Source organism: Salvia hispanica, chromosome 2 (assembly GCF_023119035.1).
Source record: "Salvia hispanica cultivar TCC Black 2014 chromosome 2, UniMelb_Shisp_WGS_1.0, whole genome shotgun sequence".
NCBI lineage: Eukaryota > Viridiplantae > Streptophyta > Magnoliopsida > Lamiales > Lamiaceae > Salvia > Salvia hispanica.
In genome coordinates this window covers 9,774,340-9,798,958 of record NC_062966.1, presented here as the reverse complement: position 1 = coordinate 9,798,958, position 24,619 = coordinate 9,774,340, and the positions used below count along the sequence as shown (strand labels likewise).

Genomic DNA, 24,619 nt, shown 5'->3' with positions numbered 1-24,619 from the left:
GGTTTGCCCCCCTCCCCCACCCCGGGGCCTTGCCCTTGCCTTTACCCATCCCCCCTTTAAACGGGCTCCCTCATGGGGATTTGGGAACGCGATAGCCCCAACCCCCAAAAAGAAAGTCTTGATCCGGGGCTCAGTCCCCAATAGTACTAGGGGAATTCGGAAACAAATCTATTTTTGGAGGATAGACGCCCCTGGCGTCCCGGGGGCCCCCCTGCTGCATCGCCCCCTCACCCCCGGGGCATCCCCCCCCCTCCGCCATTTTGGGGGTTCCCACCCCCTTTCCGGCATCATCCCCCCCAAGATTACCAATTGTACATATTGTAGAACATTTGGGGTAATTCCCATCCCGCCATTTGGGGATTCCCCCGCCATCGGGATTCTCCCAAAAAATTTTTCCCCCTCCGTTGGGAAAACGGGGTGTTTTTCCCTCCCCCGTGGTGGGGAGTTTTTTGTACCCCATTTTAGTAGAAATGAAACTTGTGGGTTTTAGAGAGAAACTTGTAAACCCAAATGGTGTGAATGAAATGAAGTTCAAGAAGTCCTTTATAGATTTTTAAAAAAAAAATTTTTTTTTTAGACCCCCCCTGGGTGGATATCGGGGATCCCCAGCGCCCGGGGCGTCGTGTCCCCACCACACGGTAAACGTCTGGGACTTCCGACGTCCCCGGAGATGCTCTTAGAACACCAAAAGGCCCCAAAATTGGGGGGAGAGAAAAAAGTAAGAGAATAATGTACTAATAAAATTTCTCCCTTTTTTCATGTTCCTCCATTTAACATTTTGATCCCTTGCTCGAAAAGGATTATTTTTTTTATTTTATTAAAATAAATTTGATTCACTTTTCTAAATGGAAAAGTTTTTGAACTCACTCTCTCCCTTTCTTTAAAACTAAGTGAGATCCCCTTTTATAACTTTTTTTATTTTTTAAAATTTTTTAAAACCCCTTTTGGGGGATGGATGGAGTATAAATTTTTTAAAAAAAGTCAAAAGGAAATGTCAAACACTAATCAACAAATTTAAGGTTTTGAACGAATCTGAATAATTGCATGAAATTTTTGTATACATGAAGATTGAACTTGTAATACTAATAAATTACTACGTACTATAGCCATTTTCTAATATCACTCATTTCTACTTGTAATACTATAGCCTTTTTTATAATATCACTCATTCTTAAAGTAAAAGAATTCGGAAAATTAGGACCTCATATATAAAGTAGCTAGCAACTACATGGACCTTATCTGCACGTTTTGTCTACAAGAATTCTAACAACAAATCAATTACTCTTATCCACCGACGATAGTTATCAAGCAACAATTTATCTTATCTTGTCTATACTACTTATCAGTTTAAAAATTTTCATTTACTTTCCTTTTATTTTGAAAAGTAGAAAATTCATTCCTCGGACAATAGATATTTTAGACTGACTTCTTTTCGACCTGATACATTACATTGTTGTTATAATTATCATACGCAATGTCCAACAATAAAAACGACTTGATCCATGTTTTAATTATCATAATGGCATAAAAATCATGGGCGTATACTGTTGCGTATCTCATCCATACCGCATTTATACTTTTTGTTGGGACATTAAATTTTTTCTAGTTATTTCTTTGCTATGATTGTTATACATTTCAAATTAACAAAATTTATTAAAACATATCTTTCTGAATTTAAATATGTTGAAGAGATTCTTTATTAAAAAATGAACCTCAAAGAGAATACATCCTTTTTTATGCAATAACCGAGCCACCTAGACGACGAGCCATAAGTCCAATATAAATCAGCAACAAGTCTAAGGTGCAAAAAATAATAGACTCAAGGGAACACCAACCAAGTCATAGCTAGAGCTAGAGTCAGTGGCGTATCCAGGATTTTCGATATGGGGATGCGAAAAAATTACTCCGTGCGACTTAAAATTTCACGATGTGACTAATCATTTTTGTTCTCTTTGTTATGTTTCATTAATGTGCCAATATTTAAAATAAAATATGTGTTTATTCTTTTTACCAAAAATCTTCATTTTAGATAAATAAAAAATTATTTTATAGTATCACGTAGAGAGTAAATTATGCAATGTCCTGCGTATAACCTAAAAATGCCCTACGTATAATTTTGTTATGCATTTTTGTATTATATATAATGAGGAGGTTAATTTTATAAATATTACTTTATGATACTTACTCCAAATTAGTAATTACTCCAAATTAGTAATTAAACCTGAGTTGTTTGTAAAATATTATACACTATATACAAGTAGGGGTGCACTAGGGTGCCACCATAGTTAAAATAACATCATACCACCAATATAGTCCGTTAGATCTCATCTATGGACGCCTAGGATTAAGTTTCGTGAAAAAACACGGTTTGTGCAGCTTCATATTAGGATATTGTAGATACTATCACCATTAGATATTGCAGTCACCCAGAACCGCAATATTGTTGTGGTAAGACTGCAATATTCAATGAATGAAGCACTGCAATCTGGTAACGTAAAATTAGAAATTTCCTATTTTACCCCTCTTTATTTTTACACGTGGCAGCATGACAAACACACGATTTTCAGATCCAATAGCTTAAAATAGTGGTATGGTGTTACAATAAAGATGATTGTCATCTTAGTACATCCCTATACAAGTATCTATTAAAAATAATTAATGAAGATTATTTATGAAAGAATATAAAATTGGTATTAAAAAAGAGCAAGTTAGTAGTGGTTAAAGTAATAAATGTTTGTTAAAAACAAAACAATTAATGAAACGTACACGCGAATTCAGAAGGAGATATGAATTAGAAACAACATTGAATTGATAAGGAGGTGATATGTACCCCCTTTCTCCCATGTGCATACGCCACTGGCTAGAGTGCTAGACAACACAAAAGCAAAAAATAGCAACGGTATTGATGGTCTCGGGTTTCAGTCGGGTGTGTAAATGCAAGAGTGTATCCAACTGATCAGGATAAGATTCCCAAACTAGCTGAGTCGTTGACACGACAACCGTAACTTGGTATCAAATAAATTTCCACAACCCACTTCTATTGGTTAGTATAGTAGAGGTAAGGGTCGAATCCCACAAGGATGGACACGTTCGGATAACTGTGGTGATATTCCTGTGTGTTTTTGGTTAGCTACCACGCTTTTGGGGTTGGGATTCTACCTAGGCGAGAAATAAAGATGGTACTCTACTGACTAGTAGGCGTGAAAATGACAGACATGTGGTTGTGTTCGTGAAAATAGGGGACAAGGTATTTTAGAGACATGTGAAAAGTAAACAGTTACTAAAAGAGGAAACTTAGACAACAGGGTATGTCTGGTGGCTGGGTGGCTTTCTGACAGGTTTGGAAGGTACAACTGAAAAGTAAGAGACAAAAGCAAAAGTAACTAAAAAGCAAAAATGGTCCAAGGCAAAAGTTGATTTTGACGTTTTCTTCTTCACCAAGTATTAACAGAAATCATATGAACACAAACTCCATGACTAAACTCAGATTCATAAATTCAAACTCAAGATCCATTAATTAAAATGCTCAACTTAAGATGAACAGCTGAAACTGCAGATTACTTCTACTGACTAACATGCAAGGTGGTATTAACAGCGCAAAACAGGAAACTCATGCACGAAAACTTAAACTGAAACATAACTACAAATTTCGATCAACAACTTCAGATCTAGCCTACTCGAAGGAAAACACATGCGCATACTTAGAAATTAAAAGCGATAACTAGATCTAACTTCCCTAGGCAGAATGAAGGAAACTCAAACCAAAGAGACATACGAAATAGAAACTTCATAACTTAAACGTTTGGATCTTCACCAAGTACTTCAAAAGGCAACAAAGATAAATGTTTGCAACAGATCCAACGAAGAAAGCAGGTAAAAATTAAACTAGAAAGCAAATAACGATTGTTTTGCCACTCCGGGCGGTGAAACTGCTAGACTACTACGACGAACTGGCTGGAACGATGGAATGATAACTTCTCCGGCAGACTTTTGGACGTCAAGTGACCATAGCTGTGGCGAGGAACGAGAGACTGAATAATGCTGAAAGACTGATCTTCTAGAGAGGATTCTACTAAGTGTAGTGGTTGGACTTTCTTTCGAACTCCAAAAAACGAGAACTCTTTCTCTCTCTCCAAGTGGCTTCTTTTATAGGGAGGCTTGCCCTTGCTTTTAGGGTAGACTTCCTTCACAATTTGACTTTTCTGCCCTTGTTTATGATCATCCCAGCTATCCGTCTTCTCCATCTCGAGCCTTTTCTCCGGCATGCATCCTGGTCAGTATTGCTTTTTTTTATCGCTCTTTTCACCTGCGTCGTCCGAATCGTCTCTTACTTACTTGGATCCCTTAATCCTGCACACTTAAGCAATTGTTTTGCAGAACATACATGCATTTCACGACATACTGGCCAGTAACCAAGGCTTAGAATATGACTTATCAGGTATCATAATGCAAAACTGTAAAACAACAAGCTCGTTGTCAATCATGACTTCAGCACAACAAACTCTCTCAAATAAGCCAAATGAGTGAGTATAGAGTCTTTGTCTTAGCAACAATGAGCTTAGATATTATTGTTTGAGGTGCCGAGTTCGAACCCTCTTCACATCATTTCCAATTTCCTTCTTTATATAGGAATTTTTTTAAAAAAAGCAGCAAAATGAGGGAGAAGCAAATCGTACCGTTGTGTGTGCACACTCAAGAATTCCTACCTCTATGTGGATTGTGGATCCCATAACTCGAGTCTCTGACCAGCTTCTAATTTTGCTTCAATTTATTAATCACAATTTTAATATTTAGTAGGAGTATATGCACTAGAGTAATTATGTTCTTTTGTATGGGTAAAATGCAATGGCTTTGTTTCATGATACAAAGTTCGTTGCGAAAAAGTGAGAAAGTGTGTATGCATACATGACTTTCAAAATACTAGTGGAATCAAAAATTGTGAGATATGCTTCAATTTTAATAAAGTGATGCTGAGATGTTTAAATTAAATACTCATCTTATCCATATTAATCGTCTCATTTTTATCATTTTTGTTTAATTTTTATCAATCAACTTATTTCATTTTTGTCATTTTTGATAAATAAACTTCGTGTTTTATTAACTAATTTCACTCGCAATTATTATAAAACTAAGTAGCAGTACTTTATTTATCCCATTGCAATTGATTTATTTTTTTTGTTTCGTTGTCCCACTACAAATGATTGATTTTCATTTTTAACTAAAAATAAAATTCTTAATCTCTTTATTTTATTCTATTTTTATCTCTCTTATCTTATCTTCTCTCCTACTTTATTCAATAAATATCATTTTCTTAAATTATATGTTGAATACAAATCAATCATATCGGTGAGATGGAGGAAGTATATACCATTAACCATTTTCTCTTATTTTTTCAATAAAATCGTATAATTTTTTAAAACTAGTGCCAATCAAATATGAAAAACTTATTAAGGATGGGGAGTATATATTTGTAAAATTAAAGTATAGTTTGTAACAATAATACCTAAGGCTAGATTGAGTCTAATTACCCACAAACCTAAAACTGGGTCTATAAAGAACCCGGAAGTCTATCACAATATTAATTAATACCCCGCACATCTCATTCTTAGTGAATCAATTTCTTTTTGACTCGAGATTTTATATAGTAGTATTATTTTATTAGTTGAGTAGAAAGAAAATAAAATAAAGATGTTGATATTTTTATTTTAAAAAATGTGTCAATTAGAATTGGATATACTTATTAAGAGAAAAATATATCGTTTAGAATGAGATGAATATAATTTTTTACAATAAATCGAAAAGAAGACAAAACCTATTAGGAAGAATAGCAATATTTCCAAAGAAATTACACCCGGAAAATAACAATTCTATTTTTAGAGAGTTTCAAATGGGATACTTTCTACCACATAAAATAAATGTCATAATTTTTTTTTGCTGCAAAGATGTTACATTTTTTTTTATAGAAAAAGTTTAACATCAATATAAATATACTATTTTCTCTCTTTGTTTACTAATCCCGTGCTATTACTCAAATATAACATCTATTATGGAAAGAAGAATATAAATATACTATTTTTACTCTTCGCTTACTAATCCCGTGCTATTACTCAAATATGACATCTATTATGGAAATAAGTACAAAAGTCTAAAGGTATAGGAAAAAAGGATTGGATGAACTCAATGATTTTAACTTTTAACCTTTAGATGCCATGAGTTTTAAAATAGGAGTATTTATTTTCTTCTTCCGAAGTTGCATAAGTACTACTTCAATCAACTAATCCTAAAAATATTCACATTTCAAGGACGTCCAAGATTACTGAGTCACTTTATTTTTGGCAAAAATAACAATTTTAATTTCTCAAGTAAGTCTTTTAGTAAGCGTATCGTATATCAGCAGCTTTTTAGTGTATAAGCCGGTGGAGGTTTGTTGAAGATGATGTTACGCGGCGTTCAGAACCAGTCTTGAAGTGGAAGTGAATGAATTAGAAAAAACGAAAAAATGAGACGACTCTTTCTTGAACTATATCATAAACAAATCTTCTCCTCTACACTAATCACGAGTTTTTCTCTATTTCTCTCGTATATCGTCGTAACGCCCTTAATGCTAGGTTTTGAAAAAGACTTTTCATGTCATTCCCATTTAGGTCCGATTCGGATCCCTCCGTTGTTTCCTTTTCCTTCCGCACCCTTTCCTCGAAATGAGAAAGAAGATGGTATACTTGAATTGTATTATTTAAGTGCTTATTGCTTTCAAAAAATCCTACTTCTACAATTGGTGGGTCACCGGGTTATTCAAATAAGTCGTGTTTTCCGTGGTTTTCCCATGTTACAACTTCCGTACCAATTCGGTCGATCCGGAATGGATCGGTTAAACATTCCATTAGGGGGGGGGGCATTATCTGCTTTTGACTGATAGAAAGTATCTCTCTTTTCTCCCTCTCTGACACGAGATTCAATCTTTTTAAGGAGGACCGATCGATAAATCATAGTTTTCCATCGCTTGTTGTTCGTCTTCCTCTCCGTAAAGGGTTGTCCTTTTTCCGGCAATAGGTGGATACATGAAAAAGCTTCCTTGCGTTTGAGGCCCTTTTTCCGAAGGGTGTACTTTATCATTGGATTTCTTCCTTTTTTGTCCTTTTACGCGACGTCGTTTCCAAGTGTAGAACTCTTCATGGAAGGTATCAGAATAGCACTATTTTTTATGATTCCGCACTTTGCTGTATTGTCTTTGCAGCTAACACTTGTGCTTTTGTTTTTTCTTTCAAATAAGGTATTTATCAACTCCATGGTTATGTAGTCCAAATCTCCAGACAACTTTTCTTCATTATTTTGGAAATCCCCCCAAGGTCAGATACAAAAGGTGAGAATGTGCATAATTGGTTAGAATATTCTGTACAGTAGATTCCTAATTCTGAGAAATAGTTATGTTTGAGTGTTTGAACTGATTGGATGCATTATGCAGGCACATTTTTGTGACCTCTGATGGTGGAACTCTAGCTTTGGATTGGGTCGAGAATGCCCAAGGTAACACGGTATTGTTTTGTTCGATATGTTAATCTTAGACTAGCTGACATATCACAATGAAGAAACCTCATTTTCTCCATATATGATACTACTGGTTAACTCGCTTTGGCTTTGGTTGTTCGTTGTAGTTAAGGGGCAAGCCTTTCAAGTTGATGGTCATGGTCATGTGCAGAAAGATGGTGAAAATCCCATCTTAATTATTGTTCCTGGTTTGACAAGTGCATCTGATTCAGCTGTAAGTTATCTACCTCATATCATTCATGGTGTAATGCATCAGCCAAAAAGTAGAGTATGATTTGTTTTGATTGTAATTTTGATGGTGGCATGTTTGTTGGGTGCATCATAATGACCTAAACAGCAAAACAAATCATACTCTACTTTCTGATTTGCATTCTTCTAAATGTGCAATATTAAGCTCATTTCCACTTAGACAACAAATGTATTGTACAAGAGAATATAAGTTATGTATTGCATTAATTTGTTGGCAACCTATATTGTCTACCATAGTAACCAGTTGCATATTGTTGGCTTCCAGTTAAAAACAAAGTATGTTGTCCTTTTTTCTCGAGAGACTATGCCTAGTGTTATTTATTCCCAGAGCACCAACGTTAGTAGACTATCGCCTTTCTGTTATCTTCTTGCATTTGCTGATATGACATCTTTCATTTTTATCTCCTAAAGCTGATTAATTTCAGTTGTATAACCACCAATGTCCTCTTCGAATTCATTCATTTTCATTATGTTTTTCAAGGTAAATATTACTTTCTCATAGCTTGTCCAACACTTCACACTCACATCTTGTGCTATCCCTCTGCCATTCCGATCTCTGATAATATTGTTACGCAGTATGTTAAACATCTGGCATTCATTATGGCTAAACGAGGATGGAGCGTTGTTGTAAGCAATCATCGGGGACTAGGTGGTGTATCGATTACTGTAAGTATTGGCATTTGAACACTGATAGCTGTAAGCAATCATATTGTTATGTTCGCTGTGTTACTCTTAGACTAGCTGACTTTGAATACCTTTTGGATTTATAAATTACTTTGAAAGTTCTGCAAATTTTAGGTGAATGTAGTTGTACCTTTTGGAGTTCTTTGAAGTTCTGCACCACTTTTTAGTTTTGTCTTAGATTTGATTTAATCTCACACTCAAATATAATAAGTTGGATTATCTATTATAGTTAGATAACAGCATGGTAATAAAATATTCATATTCAGTTGATGATTGCAATTATTGAATAAATAAAATAAATTCCATAGAAGATAGAAGTAAGACCGGAGCTTGAGTACCACGGTCCCTTGAAAGGAACATAAAAATACACAAAATCCTTTCAGTAGGCTAATCATATAGGGACAAGTCTATCAGGTGAAAGTTAATAGTACATCTATTTTGGATGGAATAAAACAGTTCTTCTTATGTCTAAATTATGTATAAATAAAACAGTTCTTCTTATGTCTAAACAGTTCATGTGCTTTCTAATGTTGAAAACATCTCTGAATTACATATTTTACAGTCGGACTGCTTCTACAATGGTGGATGGACAGAGGATATAAGAAATGTGATCAACCATATTCACTGCCAATACCCCGAGGCTCCATTATATGTAGTTGGCACTAGCATAGGTGCTAACATGCTGGTATACATACTTGTGCTCTATACTTTTATAAGAACAGACATTGATGGTATATTTTTGTAGCTGTGCTCTTTTAACTGTATATGGATTTCCCTTGCAAGGATCTGTAAGACCGCCTTTTAGTAGAGAATATTACATACCATTTGAAATACTTTAATCAGTTTAGGAGTTCTTCGAAGAGGTTCAATATACCCATGTACAATGGTTGGCATCTATCACAATAATTCAACAGATTCTGGCTCTTAATTTTGTAACTGTGTAGTTCTGACATGTCAGTATTGGAGTTAGTCTGTTAAAAAACGGCAAGTTCTAGATGCATAAGTCATGATTTAACAAACCAAAGGAAATATGCGTCCGGTTAAATCATGGATGATACAACAGTGACATGCCTTGAGCTTCTTCGGAAAGTCATTGCTCAATGATTTTTGTGCAGTTAGGTCTTGCATCTCGCTAGTTCGTATTTCTCACTCACTTGTGATTTCAGATAAAATACCTTGCTGAGGAGGGAACGAGTGCTCCTGTGGTTGGAGCTGCAGCAATCTGTTCACCTTGGGATCTTTTGGTTGGTACATGTGTCTTATCACCAGTTTTGTTTGCTTTTTGTCATTTCATATCTGCTTCATTTTGCATATCATTAGTGTTTATTTGTTTGTTTTATTTATATCATCTTTTTTTTAGTTGTTTATGTAATCCATATCTGATTTCCAAGAGAACAATGCATTTAACATTTACATTCCTGTTACCTTGATGATGTATGTTGTTAGGGTAATCTAAATTGGATTCCCTGTCATTTTCCAGATATGTGACAGATTTATGAACCGCAAACTCATACAGAGGCTTTACAACAAAGCGTTGGCGGTTGGCTTGAAAGACTATGCCCAAATGTATGTCATCTTAGCTCATCTTCATTCATACTTTTTCTTTAATTGAACATTCACTGTGTGCAAATTTCTAGGCATGAAGCTGTCCTTTCTCGAATTTCAAACTGGGAAGGCGTTCAAAAGGTAGCTTTTGATTTTATAAACACACTTGTCGGTATTCAAACAATGTTTTTCATTTGAGTTCCAACATTATTATGGATTCTATAACTTCATTGAAAAATTCTGCTTTATGTTGAATGAAGATGATTAAACATGATTAAACCTCACATCTGCAGTCACGTTCAGTTCGGGACTTTGATGATTCAGCAACTCGTGTTCTTGGTAACTATGAGGTAATAATCCATGCTCGGAATCATCTTCTCCTTGTAGCCAATGTTGAAGGACTGAATGATCTCATGGTTTTCCTCAGACCGTGGATACCTACTATAGGCGTTGTAGCAGTGCTAATTTTGTGGGAAGTGTAATGGTGCCCCTTCTTTGCATCAGTGCTTTAGATGATCCTATATGTACACGCGAAGCTATTCCATGGGATGAGTGCAGGTACATAGTCTGCTCATCAACTATTAATCAACTTTCAATTGCATTTGTAATGATTCTAAAGTATGGAAAGACAAAGACGTTTGGAAAGAGGGAAACTACCCCAAACTTGTTTGAAAACTTTCTTGGAATCAATGTTAACAAGGATCCTTGTGCCTTTTTGTTTCCTGTTCTTATACATAATTATTTTCAGGTTAAATAAAAACGTTGTGTTAGCTACAACAGAACATGGAGGGCATTTACCTTTTTTCGAAGGGTTAACTGCAAAAAGTGTCTGGTAAACTATGCTCAACTGAATTAACTGCTTTAAAATGTACTACTAGTTAGTTGGATATGGTTTCTTTTTTACTACTTGATTTATCACTTTGTAGGTGGGTAAGGGCCGTGGATGAATTTTTCAGTATTCTGCAATCCAGTCCCCGGAAAATAGAGGTGGGAGAGAAGTTGTTTCTTTATTACTATATGCTGATTGGTTTTTGTTTGGTGCAAAAATAATCTATATCATCTCATTTCTATATATTAAGATAGTTACTTATTCTGATATGTATAAAACATGAATGATCAAGTAGCATCTTTTTGGGTGGTGAGTCGCAGATTTCAGTCCCCTCCGTCAACCCCGGAGAGTCATCCATTGATCAGGCCCCTTACGTGCATCTCTCTGAAGACGGCATGGTTGGTGGAGTAAGCGATGAAACACAAGTCGAACACCAAGAACAAAATAAAGCTGGAGACAGAATCCATGCTGAACTCAGCCAGCCACCAAATACTGATCAAGGTATGGCCACCATTGTTGCTCCGGTGATGAAACGCCTGAATCAACTCTCTCGTCAGAATCAGACATCTCTGTGGCTGCTTGCCTACATTGCCTTCCTTACTACCTGGCCACTCGTGGGCTCTGCTGTGTCTGTTTTCCTCCGTAAAAGATTTAAAGCTCGTTTCTCCTCCCCATAAATTGCACCTCAAATGCGTGTATTTATCTGTAACACATGAGATATATATAAAAAACACAGCATCAGTTTTACTGACGACTACCAAGCTTTGATGCTTCTTTTAGTCAGCAAATTCTATAACTCTTTTAATTCAACTCTGTTTTAATCAGAATCCATCCATCAAAAACAATAACAATAGATCCTAGGTTCCATTCATCAAAAACAATACTATACGAAATAAGAAGAATGCTGCTTTATGTTTACTAGTCCTCATATAAGTTCCATTTCTTTGTAAGTGGGGTATGGATCAAAACCTTTTTCCAAATAAGAGGATCCTAGGCGTTACATCATATTAGGACTAGTGCAACTGCTATATTCAAGCATCAGTGAAAGTATCAAGGTTGAAAAAAGACCAAACTGACTGTGGCATACATGTAAGAAAAATTTCTAGTCATTGGAGACAGCCGTAATCCAAATGTAAACGACAACAATGACATAATGTCTAAAGCTGAAATTTCAGATCTAATGAGCCTTGGTCATCTTCATTTTCGGCATGGCCTTCTTCATTTGGCGAGAACGGTCTTTAGCTTCCTTCTTGCGAAGAGCCTCAGCACTCAGCTTCGCCTCAGCCTCCTCCAACTTCTTTCTCTGCTCGGCCTTCTTCTTCTGCAAAGCATCTTGTCTCGCATACTGAAGTTCTTTGTACAGCTCCTGAGCAACCTTTGCTCTGGCTGCTTCTGTTTTCGATCGAGCCTGGCATACAATCCGTAGTTCACTAAGTAACCCTTTAACCACAATACTGAAAACATACCGAATAAGATGTTATACTTACATGTGAACTGAGCTTGTATCGTCCAATCAGGTCAATATAGTAAGGTACAAGAGCAACCAAACGAGTCATATCAGCCATGTTATTCTCATCAGGGAGAGCAAACTTAAACATGAGCATCTTTTTGCTTGACCCTGGCTGTTGATCCGAGAAATGCATTGAGATAAAACCCTTTCCAAATTTTTCAAAAGCTTTGTCGCCAAAAACCTGTATCAATTCCAACGAGAGTATTACATTACGCTCATGAAGAGAGGAGGTTTATTTGACCAGACCCTCCTTTTCCATGTACTAATACAAAAGCATGTACAAACTTTTCTATCAAACAGAATAAAAGGCATGACAACAAGACAATAGATAAAAGTATCACGAGAGAAAGGGAAAGCAATCTCACACATCAGACAGACAAATGCCAAGTATGAAGATGCCACAACATTGGTGACAAATATCACAACAAACATACACAGGTTTGGAAATAAACAAAAATTAGGCAAGATTGAACATAAGGTTTAGTTTATTTACCATATCCCCAAAACTTCAAAGCTCGTCAATGTATGAATCTTAATAAGACATCTACAAGTTAACTAAACACAACTGCTTGCAAATACTTAATACTATGAACAAAGCTCCAACCGTTTCACAACAATGCCAATGAAATAACATGATGCATAGTGTGTGGCTGTGTGCTATAACTAGACTAAGTTTTCTTGAGATTATTGCACAAATCAAACTCTACTCTATCTCAGAGTCCTAATAATTATGATACTAACATCCATTGTTATTATCAAAACAAGAGTTTACAAAACAGCAATATAGCTCATTCTAAGAGTTTAGAGAAAAACCTCGCTAAACCCTGAATATGAAAATCCCATTACTCTATCGTGAGATGAAGAGTTGCTAAATCATTGAACAGATAATAAATCCATCACCAAATAAATACTGCAATTTGAAGTGATAATGCATAGACAAAAACCTGATCAAGCACAGCATCAGTGATCAAATCGGTAGCAACCTCCTTGGACTCTGAAACCACCTGCAGCTCATCCGCCACCCATTTCCTCCCATTCGGGGGATTGACTAGCCCAGCGAACCTCTGCAGATCCCTCAGCTCCTTGTGCATCGTCTTGGCCATCTTCTTCCTGGCCAAAGCAAAAACCACCTGATCCATCGAGTCATCATTCATGTAAACCTCAAACGTGATCTCATCCTTGCAGGGCACCACCATGTTGTACAGCCGCGAAATCAAATCGTGCCGGCTCTTGAGCTCCATCGTCGCCAGCAATCCCGAGCAATACCTCCTACCACTCGCGTAGAACTTGAACACACTCTTCCCTTCCTGCAACAGCAGCGGCGAGTCGTCGGTCTCTCCGACTCCCAATAGGCTGAAATTCTTGTCGAAGATCGAGTCCTTGGTCGCGAATTTGCTAGCCCAAGCCAAAGCCAGATTCTCATTCTCCTTTTTCCCAGTGAAATAGTTGATGGCAAACACGATTAGGAATGAAACGCACGCAATCTCAACGGTAAACGAGGTAATCTTCCTAGGAACCTTCGCATCCGAGTTCAGATCATTAACCGAATCCTCGGAGCCCGGGACCGGATCCGATTGAGAGGAAGCAGCAGCAGCAGCAGCAGCAGCAGTTTCAGTGATAGGTTCAGTCGGAGGGATTCCTTCGAATTCGTCTTCATCCCAGTAGTCAAACGACGCGGGCTTAGGGTTTTGATTTTGATTTTGATTTTGATCGGACGGCGGGGATTGAATCTCGGTCTCGGGAGGGCCGTGGTGGGACTCAGGGGTGGAGGTGGAGAGAGTAATCGGAGGAGGAGAGGAGCGGATGAAGTCCTCGGATTTGGGTTCCCCGAGGGCGAAATCGTCGTCTTCATCGGCGTCGAATCCTTCAAAGTGGGGTTGAGCGGCGGCGGCGGGAGTGAGGTGGTGGAGGAGGAGAGAGAAGATGGAGAGGAGGGCGAAGAGGTAGAGGAAAGCGTCGCCTCGTGGGAGAAGGAGAGAGAGAGGGGATTTGAGGAGTGAAGACGAAGATCTAATCGCCATTGTTGAGATTGAGAAAGTGGGTGCTTTGCTTGATTGATTTGATCTCTATTTTCGACTATTTATATTTCCCAAAAGATATCAAATTACTAGTCGGAATAGGATTTATTATCCATTATTCAATATTATACACATATCTAAATACATTCGACAAAAATTCAAATAAATATATGCAGGTACATTTTGCAATCCATTTACTCAAATTTTTAATACTGTACAATAATTGTGACTAAAATATATTTTCAATTGATTTCTATAATATACTATTAATAAATGATTTGTTCAATTAATCAATTCTTAGTAAACAACTTTAATTATACTGTAGCTCACCTTTGATCACACCTGTTTTAAAAATAAATGACAGATACTTCTATACTTCAAGTACTAATTTGATAAAATGATTAAAACTGAAATATGGATTTTTATTTAGGCTTCAGATTTACATAATTTAATAATCAATATAAGTTAAATTAATACCAAAATTACATAATTTAATAATCAATATAAGTTGTATTGCGAACTAGATCCGCATCAAATCTTTTCATCCAAAACACGTCAATTAAATATATACTCTATATAGTAGTATAAATTACTTGATAAATATTTACTTTATAAATATTTTAATAAAATAGTTAATGCATCAAAACGGTATAACCCTCTCCTAATGAAAGTATAGTAGGGGTGGAGAAAATACTAAAATATTGATTTTATTGTATCGAGAAAATACCAAAAATACTGAATATTTTCTATACTACTATAATTTTTGGTATATTATCAGGGACGGACGCAGAAAAATATCCTAGTAAGGGCTGACTATATACTTCCTATGTCCCGCAGTAGTGAAGCCATTTTTTTACACGCATTTTAAGTAAATGAAGAATAAAGTATATGAAATGGAAAAAAATAGAGAGATAAAGAGACAATAAATTAAGAGAGTAAAGTAAATGAGAGAAATTTGTTTACTTTTACTAAAAACGGAAATGACTTCACTACTATGGAACGGAAGGAGTATGTCTTATAATTAATACTCTCTCCGTCTCACTCCAAGTGGAGCATTTCTAATTCGGCATGAGGTTTTATGTAATGTTGATAAGGTAAGAGAGGAAAAAAGTAGAGAGAGTGATATTTTCATACTTAGAGAGTATTAATGTACTAATATTATTCAGATTGGAAGATCTAAAAAAAGAAAATGTGTTACTTAGAATAAGACGAAGAGAGTAGTATATATTTCTCCCTAATCATAAAAAATGTGTTTTTTTATCACCGTTGATAGATTTATAATTCGTTAATACACAATTTATTGAAAATAAGTTATGAATTTGGAAAGGAAATTTAATACGCAACTTATCAGTTGGTTATTTAGAAGGAATAATAAGTACTAGCACTATTATGTTGAAACAATAAATGAACAATCACAAATTTTGAGATAATTCTTCATTTTTGTCTGCAATTTTTTCCCCAAATTAAGTTCAGTCCTTTATGTCGTATATTTTTTGATGATTTAGGCCATGGATGATTTTTCAAAAATTTAAGAGAACTTAGAATTAGAAAAACAAAAAAAATTACATTTTGGGTAAGGGATTAAGTCCCACCCTTCTCCCAAGTGTGTCCGCCCCGGTTTTCACATACCGCGGCATATGAAAATTCGATATATACTATAAATTACGGTAATTTGTGAATTTGATATGTATAATGTAAAATATGAATATAATTATAGAGAAGTGGTCAATGTTTAACTAATTTTAAGTGCATAACTAGAGAATAAATCTCAGTCACACATTTTAATACCTCAAATTAATCCTATGGCTTAAGTAATCCTATTGCTTAAATATAGCCCAAGGGCATTTCTGAAATTCAATATTATTAGTTCAAACTTACAGTTTCTTCACCATCACCATATATCCGTGATTTTTTTAGCTCATCCACGATTCACAATTTCTTCCAAAATTCACGATTGAAACTATCACGAGATTGGACACCATGATTCGAGGTACTGCAAAAAGATGAAAGAGAAGACAAAACAGAGGCAGTGAGAATCTCACAGAAATAGTTTACTTTGTAAAATGTTTAGTTCACTTTTGAACGATTTTTAATATTTGAGTGAAGAATATTGGTTACAGTGTACTGTTTTTTCATATAGTGAAGTATATGCCAATATTGAGTATATAGTGAACTATTAAATGCTTACAGTGAAGTATATTGAGCATACTGGTATACTGTTTTTTTAATTCCAGTTAAGTAAAAATGATTTTTAATCTTTCATAAAGTGAAGTATATTGAGCATAAAGTGAAGTATATTGTGCATGTCTTATAGTGTAGTATGTCTTATAGTGTAGTATACTGTTTTTTTTTTCATTTTCAGTGAAGTATATTGTGCATATAGTGAAGTAAATTGAACATGTCTTATATTTTACTACTTTTTCACTATGGTGAAGTATATTGTGCATATAGTGAACTATTAAATGCTTACAGTAAAGTATATTGAGCATACCTTATGGTGTACTGCTTTTTCATTACAGTGAAGTAAATATGATTTTTTTTTAATTTTGGTAATAGTAAATGTGATTTTTTATTATTACATAAAGTGAAGTACTCCCTACGTCCCATGTTACTCGCATTTTTTATTTTAGGCCGTAAATTTGAGAGTGATTTTTCAGTGTAATTAAATTATAATTTTAAGTGTTATGAGACACCACTTAATAAAGAGCACTTAACTTAATGTAACATATTAATTAAATACATTAATTCTAACTTAAACTAAAAATAGCGTAAGTAGTTTGGGGCGAGCCGAAATGGAATAGTGCAAGTAACATGGGACGGAGGGAGTATATTGAGCATAAAGTGAAGTATATTATGCATAAAGTGTAATGTTCTAATGATGTACTGTTTTTTCATGTAGTGAAGTGTATTGAGCATAAAGTGAAGTATATTGTGCATGTCTTATAGTCTACCGTTTTTTTGTTTTTCAGTGAAGTAAATTGAACATGCCTTATAGTTTGGAGTAGTTTTTCACTACGGTGAAGTTTATTGTGCATATAGTGAACTATTATATGCTTACAGTGAAATATATTAACTTTACAGTGAATTACAGTGACACAAATATGCTTTATAGTGAAGCAAATATGCTCTGTAGTGGAGTAAATAATCAACATAATATTGAATTTAATTGAAATGGATGAGTTTTATATTGAACTAAATGACACATATTATGAGTGAGACGTTTAAAGTTTACAATCATTTTTCCACATCTATCTTGATATTGTTGCTACAATCTTGAATATGCTTTGATGTTCTCACCAAGTTATTCAATGACTAATAGTTTGTTTCCGACAACATTAATGCACTGCAATACTTTGCTCTTAGCCTTTGGAGTATTCTCTTATTGCTTCTTTTAGACAATACATTTTCAATCTTGTTTCCGCTCACCATAGTAACAATCATCATATATTTCACTCTAAGGTCTATACACTTCACTTAAATCAGAAAATACAAAATACTATAAGACATACATCATATACTTCACTCACCAATCACCATAAACTGATTCATTGCAAAGGTAAAACACTTCATTATTGCTTCTTTTAGGCAATACATTTTCAATCTTGTTTCCGCTCACCATAGTAACAATCATCATATATTTCACTCTAAGGTCTATACACTTCACTTAAATCAGAAAATACAAAATACTATAAGACATACATCATATACTTCACTCACCAATCACCATAAACTGATTCATTGCAAAGGTAAAACACTTCACTCTTAGCATTTATTAGTTCACTTTAAGCTCTATACATTTCACTGATATTAAAAAAACCAAAATAACTATATGGCATGCATCATATACTTATTATATTTAAATAAGATGAAGAAATGTTAACGGAAAATGAGTTCTAAATCGGTAGAAATGATTTATTATATTTTTGAGAAATCTTTATGTTTTGATTACATTTGTTCGATCTTGACAACAGTGGAACGTTGAGTTCTAAATCGGTAGGAATGTTGACGATAACGGAATGAGGCAACGGCGACGGCGTTGACGTTGAGTGAGAATAAATCGATCGTGGGAGAACGAGAAGAAGAGAAGAGAAGAGAGAATCGAGCGGGAGACATGATTTTCATAAATGAGAGACTAATTAGAGTGTAACCCTAATTTTTTATGTGAAATGGCCATTATACCCCGCCTTGTTATAGTGAAGTAAATCTGTGATAGAGTGAACTGATTTCTACTTCAAATTCAAAAATCACATGTGTTAATACTAGCCCTTGATTTTTTATGTGAAATGACCATTATACCTCTGAGTGGAACATCATAAGTTTGTTTTTAATTTCCAAAAACACTATACAAATACAATATATCATTTCATATGATAGAAATTTAACTTTATAACAAATATATGTAACAATTCATTTAATATACGATTTTAACCTGTTTATGAATGATTTATTAACTATTCCGTATTAAACCAAAAAGTTACAATAAGATAAATTAGTATTGGAAATTCCAATGAATATTTATTTAGCAAAAAAGAAAAAGAAAAAGGGAATTCAATTTTTAAAACTCCTCTTAAAAAAATGCTAAATTTTAGAACTCTTTTTTTTTATAAAAGAATTGCCAACATAAATTAGTCCGGCCGAGCTACTATACTTGATATCAATCTTACCCATATATGAATATTATTGTATTGTTAGTTTGTATTTTTTGTGTATTTATTTGAATTTTTAGGTATTATTTGTTATATTTCCAGATATTGGATTATTATTTTACTAATATTGAACTATTTAAAATTATAATAAATTCGGATTAAAATTACACATCAGTTTCAGTTCGACCTACCGGTTCTTAACCGGCCGGTTCCAGTTCTAGGATTTATGAAAATTTGAAACTAGTTAACCGGTCAACCAGTCCGATATATATTCCATATAATGGTATATCGCGCGTTGTTTATGTGTGTGCGACACTCAATCATAATATGTCTTCTGTAACATGTGTCATTGTGCATCTTATTGTTCTAGTGGTTATATAGTTTTAGATATATAATGATTGGTTGTAAATTGTAATATTGTGTAGATCTTGAGTTATAAATCCATAATTCTTTGGTTTCTTATATTTTGTCAAATGATGTGAGATTGACCATCCATCATTTTTATACCTCTAAAGAAATCTCGGTAAAATGACCCGAGTAAATCAGATCCCTGCAACCTACAATGATGGAATTGGCGGGGCCTTCCTATACGACACTAAACCATAAATCGTTGGAAAGTCCATTGAAGTCCCTTTTTGGACTTGGTAACATTTTATTTTGAAATCATTATGTTCATGTGAACTGGTAATTATTTTGAAAAAGAAATACTATGCAAAACTTTGATTGATTATATTAAAAAAATTAACTATTTATCTTACTTGCTTTTTATTGGGTTATTAGGCCTCCCAACTTGTAAAAAAATTCCAATGAAATTGATTCATGTAACTATTTAAATAGATCTAATTAAAACATATAAAACCACCTTTATGGTAGGAACCGTCCATGTTAACAAAAGACACAGAAAAAAGCGAACGAAGGGGGAAAATTGTACTCAAATTTCCTGCACAACACAGTCTCGGTTTTTACTATCATCGGAGGTCCAAACGTTATCCAATTGTCTTGAAATTTGATCTGGAGGTAAAAGACTTGTCAAGCTTCATTCTAAGATGTGACTGGAAGTGAAATAACCAATGGCGGATCTATGTTAGAACAAAGAGGTACGACTGTACCCCAAAACATTCTTTTTACATATTTGTTCTCTTGTGCATTGTATAACCATGAATTTAATCATAAACCATCAATATAGTTTCAGATAGGAAGCAATGCTTGAAAATTAAGAGGGAAAAGAGAGATTTAATGGTGGTTGCCAATTTGTGAGGGAAGGGAGAGATTTACAGTGTAGTAAGGGTGTTTGGCGTGAGTAAATCTGGAGTGACAGTATTTTTATCAATTTATAAATAATATCCACATGTCAATTTCTTTTTTTTTTTTTGATAAGTAAATCAAATATATTCCATGAAAACGCATGTCAATTTCTTGTTGGTGTATTAGGTGATGTTTTATTAAATGTTGGAGGTGATCCGCACCGGAAAGCATCTATTTAAAACCAAAATTTTCTCTTTCAAGTGTATATTTCATCAATGTTTTTACCCTCTTTATGTTTATTATTTTCTTTTTTCTTTGGTACGAATCTATTCACTTATTATTTTCTAGTAATAATCTATTCACTTATTTTCTCTTTTCTGTATCGTTAGTTTTCATCAATATTGTTATTCTCTTTAACCTATTTTCTTTGTTCATTATTTTTTTTTACCAATCTATTCTTCTATTTTATTTTTCCTATTCGCATTTATAATGCATCTAAGTGGATAAATTATAATTATGTTGCAAATGTGTTTAACATTTTTTCTTTTGTCAATTTTCTTATAAAGTATTTTAATTTTTTGAAAGCATATAATGATTTTAATTTGTATATATCCAGTAGAAAACAATTGACACTGAAAGCAAATAACATTGTCTAACAAAAGATAGATTAGAAGCAAATAACACTAGTCTAACAAAAGATGGATAAGGAAAGTAAGTTATAATATGTATATATGCTTTGACCATTAACCATACAACACGAAACAAACAGCACAATATCTTCGAAAAATAAGCTTAATTTAATGGTACAGTGCTAAATCACCTTATCCCAAAATCATGGCCCGGTTGCTCCAAGGTCTTGTCTCCAGCATTGCTTCCAGGGATAATGCAAAACTCTACGGCATGGACACTGCCGTGCATTTGCAGAACGTCGAGAAGATTTTTCTCTGGCACTAATTGCTTTCTAATTCCCTGTTCAAGTAATCCACAAACATTCTCTTTGCACTATCAGCATCTGAGGGTGGTGGCGGACCACTCAAGCTCGACTGCCCTGTTAATTTTATGAAAGTTCGCCTGAGCCTACGCAGCTCGGGGAGGCCAACATGCCTTGAAATATCAACACTAGGTAAGCCCGGCCCAAGAGTCACGCCATTGAGGGGACCTCCGGCTGCATGGGACTGTGCTTCCACGATCATGTTCATTACCTCAAGTGTTGCTCTATCCAACTCGTAGAGAGAATTCGCCTCTGTTAGTCGTGCACCCTGTGTTGCAATAGTAGGCTGCAATACTTTAACATCCTTGGTTTTTGAGTCTACTCTTTTTGTCAGGTATCTCACAGCATCGACTATGGCAGCGGACGATTTTTCAATCCCATCTCTGGAGGGCCATAGCTCAAACAATGGTGAATCCCAACGGTTTCTGCTATCTGGCCTCTCAAATCTTCTAACCAGATCTTCAAATATTTTATCATCATAAGTCGCCTCTGATTTATCCCTTCGTTCTTCATTCCATTTCCGACAGTATGTCTCTTCAGTATCACAGTGCACGACACAGTATCTTGTACCAGCTGCACGAGCCAGACACCATAGCTCGTATCTGTACCCCTTTATGCTGTTTAAAGAATCCACTATAATAATATTGTCTCTGGTCAGAGATCTATCAACTTCAGATCTCAAAACTCCTCTTAAATTCTTTTCTGATGGCATGTTAGCATAGCCCTCGTTCCGTGTGAGGTGAAACAAAGATTCATCAACGATCCGAACTGATGGCTTCGGTTCTGCATCTTGAAGGGCTTCAGCCAGGCAGGCTGCGGCTGTTGACTTCCCACTACAAGGCTGACCACAAATAACAACCAAAGCCATCTGCAAGACTTGTTTGTGTAAGCTTTATTCCATATGAAGCACTATAGCAATGCACAACCACTTCTTTCGATAAAATAGTGTGCATACAATAAAACTACTTGCTACCAAAATCTACTGCTAAGAGTAAGACTATCTTTTTAACAGTAAAGTAATTCCGTATTAAGTTATCGCAAAACTCAACATTGTGAGATATATAGATAATAGTAGTAGTATTCATTTTGAACCAATTATGCCAGACAGTAACAGTACCATATCTAGGGTTTAGGGTAAAAAGGAACATAGGCAATGTAAAAAATTCAAGTAACAGATCTCAAACCCATTCCAGTCTTATAACTCTACTACTTCCTTTCATGACATCCACCATTGTCACTAAATGTATCCAAATACCTATCTTGTGCTCTTTTTAGCAATCATTTTTTACATGTCATCTTAAGTTTCCCTTGATGTTATTATGCCTCATTTCACTGCTTTCTACTTAGAGCAATTAGGTTGGGAGATATATTTTCCCAAATTAATTGAATATATTACAACTGAAGAACCTATCTATTCTCTGCAGCTAAATTATTGCAAGATCCAGCTAAAGTAAAAGAAGACGCCCAATTTTCATACGAAACCCTAACCTAGATTTAACTCCACATATGAAACCACCAAAAAAACATAAAAAAAATAAATAAAAAAAAAATCAATTCGGAAACATACGTACCAAAAATATAAACCAATTTACAGTGAGCCTGAAGATAGAGCAACGACGAACAGCGAACCCTAGGTATCAAAAAGCCTCCTTATAGAATTACAATTCCTGATTCTATTAATAGAGGCGAAATGAAGAATGAAGCCAATTGGAAACAAAAAGGCCAAGAAAATCAGATTTGGGAGAAAAATCGCACGGATCGGAAAATTCAAAGCTAAAACCTAGAATTACGCTAGTATTACGAAAATATTAGAAAACTACGCAAATTAAATCTAGGTTACTCTTTTTGGGTAGTCCTAATGGGCTTTGATTGTGAAGATGGGCTGTGCAGTTTGTGAGTGCAAATCCTCATGCATTCTAATTTCACTCATATATGCACTGTATTTTACTAGTAAAACATGGCCACGTTTTCCAGATTTATTTTTAAAACACTAAAAACAGTAACGAATTATAGAAATATAGTATACCACCCAATAACATAAATAGGTCAAATTTGTAGGGAACATGTTTAATCATATAAAATAATTGGAAATTTGTAGGAGTCGGGAATATAGAGAAAGATTAAAAAGGGAAATATTTTCAGATTAAGGATAGTAAGGTGTTGGCGGCAACTAGAAGTTGGCTGGCCACCACCACACACTAAAAGAGAAAAACAACCAATGTTTTAAAAATCGGATCGGTGAGTGAATCGCCGATGATACTGGTTCATGGTTCAACTGGTTTAACTACTGGTTGAACCATTTTATTGTTTATCATACAAATATTTATAATTAAATATACTCTTACAAAATATATTAAAATTTAGTGAGTAATAAAAGTAATATATAACAAAAACATGTATTAAAATTTATATATAAATTAAATAGGAAGAGTATTTAAAATAAGTGAATGACAATATTTACATAATAATTAAATATATAAATTATTAATTAGTGTAGTTAAAAGTAGTACATATTACATATATATAAATAGATAAAATTCATATTAATTCAAAAAAATTTATGTGGTGAAATAATATTATAGACAATATATACAACTAAATATGAATTTTTAGTTCATTTGGATAAATATATACTATATTACTTTTATTAGTTAATACATAAAATTAAACGTGAATTATTAGTAAGTTTGGAGTAATATTTAATAAAGTGATAACTATATTAATAATATATATAATATTAAATGTTAGGTAAATTAACTATTTATGTATATATTATACCAATAAAAATAAAATTTAGTAACTGATAATTATAATTAAACATATCACAACTAACAATTATTTAAAAGTATAAAATTAACATAAATTATTAATTTGTGTGGAAAAAAAATTAAAGGTTTAATTTATAAAAATAATTAATGTTCACATTATTTTATTCAAGTGCATGTGGTGGAGTGGTAGAGTTGTTGGTATTTTACATAGAGGTCTAGGGTTCACCCTAGTATTCTCATATTTATAAAACATTTTAAACATAAAAATCGATTTTCGGTTTCCGGCTGGTTTAAACATAAAAATCGATTTCCGGTTTCCGGCCCAGCCGGTCTGAGCGGCCGGTTCTGATGGTTCAAGGCGGTCCGACGTGCTAACGGTTTTTAGGGACGAACCAGACCGAATCAGTCGCCGGTTCGCGGTCCGACCGGATAATACTACTAATATAAAAAAAATAACAGAATTGTTATTTTCTAAATGCAAAACCGAAAATGTAACACATAATACTCCCTTCCGTCCCATTAAATATGAAACATTTGATTTCTGGTACAAGATTTAATATAGTGTTGTTTTGTGAGTTATTGAAAATAG

At 34.4% G+C, this 24,619-nt stretch overlaps 3 protein-coding genes across 3 annotated transcripts; 1 reads left to right on the top strand and 2 right to left on the bottom strand.

Annotated features, from left to right (window-relative positions):
• Positions 1-6,698: 6,698 nt before the first annotated feature.
• Positions 6,699-11,635, top strand: LOC125206244 (embryogenesis-associated protein EMB8-like). Its single transcript, XM_048105527.1, has 15 exons — positions 6,699-6,713; positions 7,099-7,178; positions 7,271-7,360; positions 7,463-7,524; positions 7,653-7,759; positions 8,371-8,460; positions 9,041-9,163; positions 9,645-9,722; positions 9,959-10,044; positions 10,116-10,164; positions 10,317-10,373; positions 10,451-10,581; positions 10,772-10,855; positions 10,950-11,010; positions 11,173-11,635. The coding sequence occupies exons 1-15, from the start codon at positions 6,699-6,701 to the stop codon at positions 11,527-11,529; spliced, it is 1,470 nt and encodes a 489-aa protein (XP_047961484.1). The 3' UTR covers positions 11,530-11,635.
• Positions 11,636-11,890: 255 nt separating this feature from the next.
• Positions 11,891-14,426, bottom strand: LOC125204214 (uncharacterized protein At5g49945). Its single transcript, XM_048102807.1, has 3 exons — positions 13,307-14,426; positions 12,340-12,543; positions 11,891-12,260 (listed from the first exon to the last, which is right to left on the bottom strand). Exons 1-3 carry the CDS (start codon positions 14,381-14,383, stop codon positions 12,030-12,032), a joined length of 1,512 nt encoding a protein of 503 aa, XP_047958764.1. The 5' UTR covers positions 14,384-14,426; the 3' UTR covers positions 11,891-12,029.
• A 6,548-nt stretch (positions 14,427-20,974) lies between these two features.
• Positions 20,975-23,149, bottom strand: LOC125203560 (protein KTI12 homolog). Its single transcript, XM_048101942.1, has 2 exons — positions 22,834-23,149; positions 20,975-22,130 (listed from the first exon to the last, which is right to left on the bottom strand). Exon 2 carries the CDS (start codon positions 22,128-22,130, stop codon positions 21,222-21,224), a length of 909 nt encoding a protein of 302 aa, XP_047957899.1. The 5' UTR covers positions 22,834-23,149; the 3' UTR covers positions 20,975-21,221.
• Between the last annotated feature and the right edge of the window lie 1,470 nt (positions 23,150-24,619).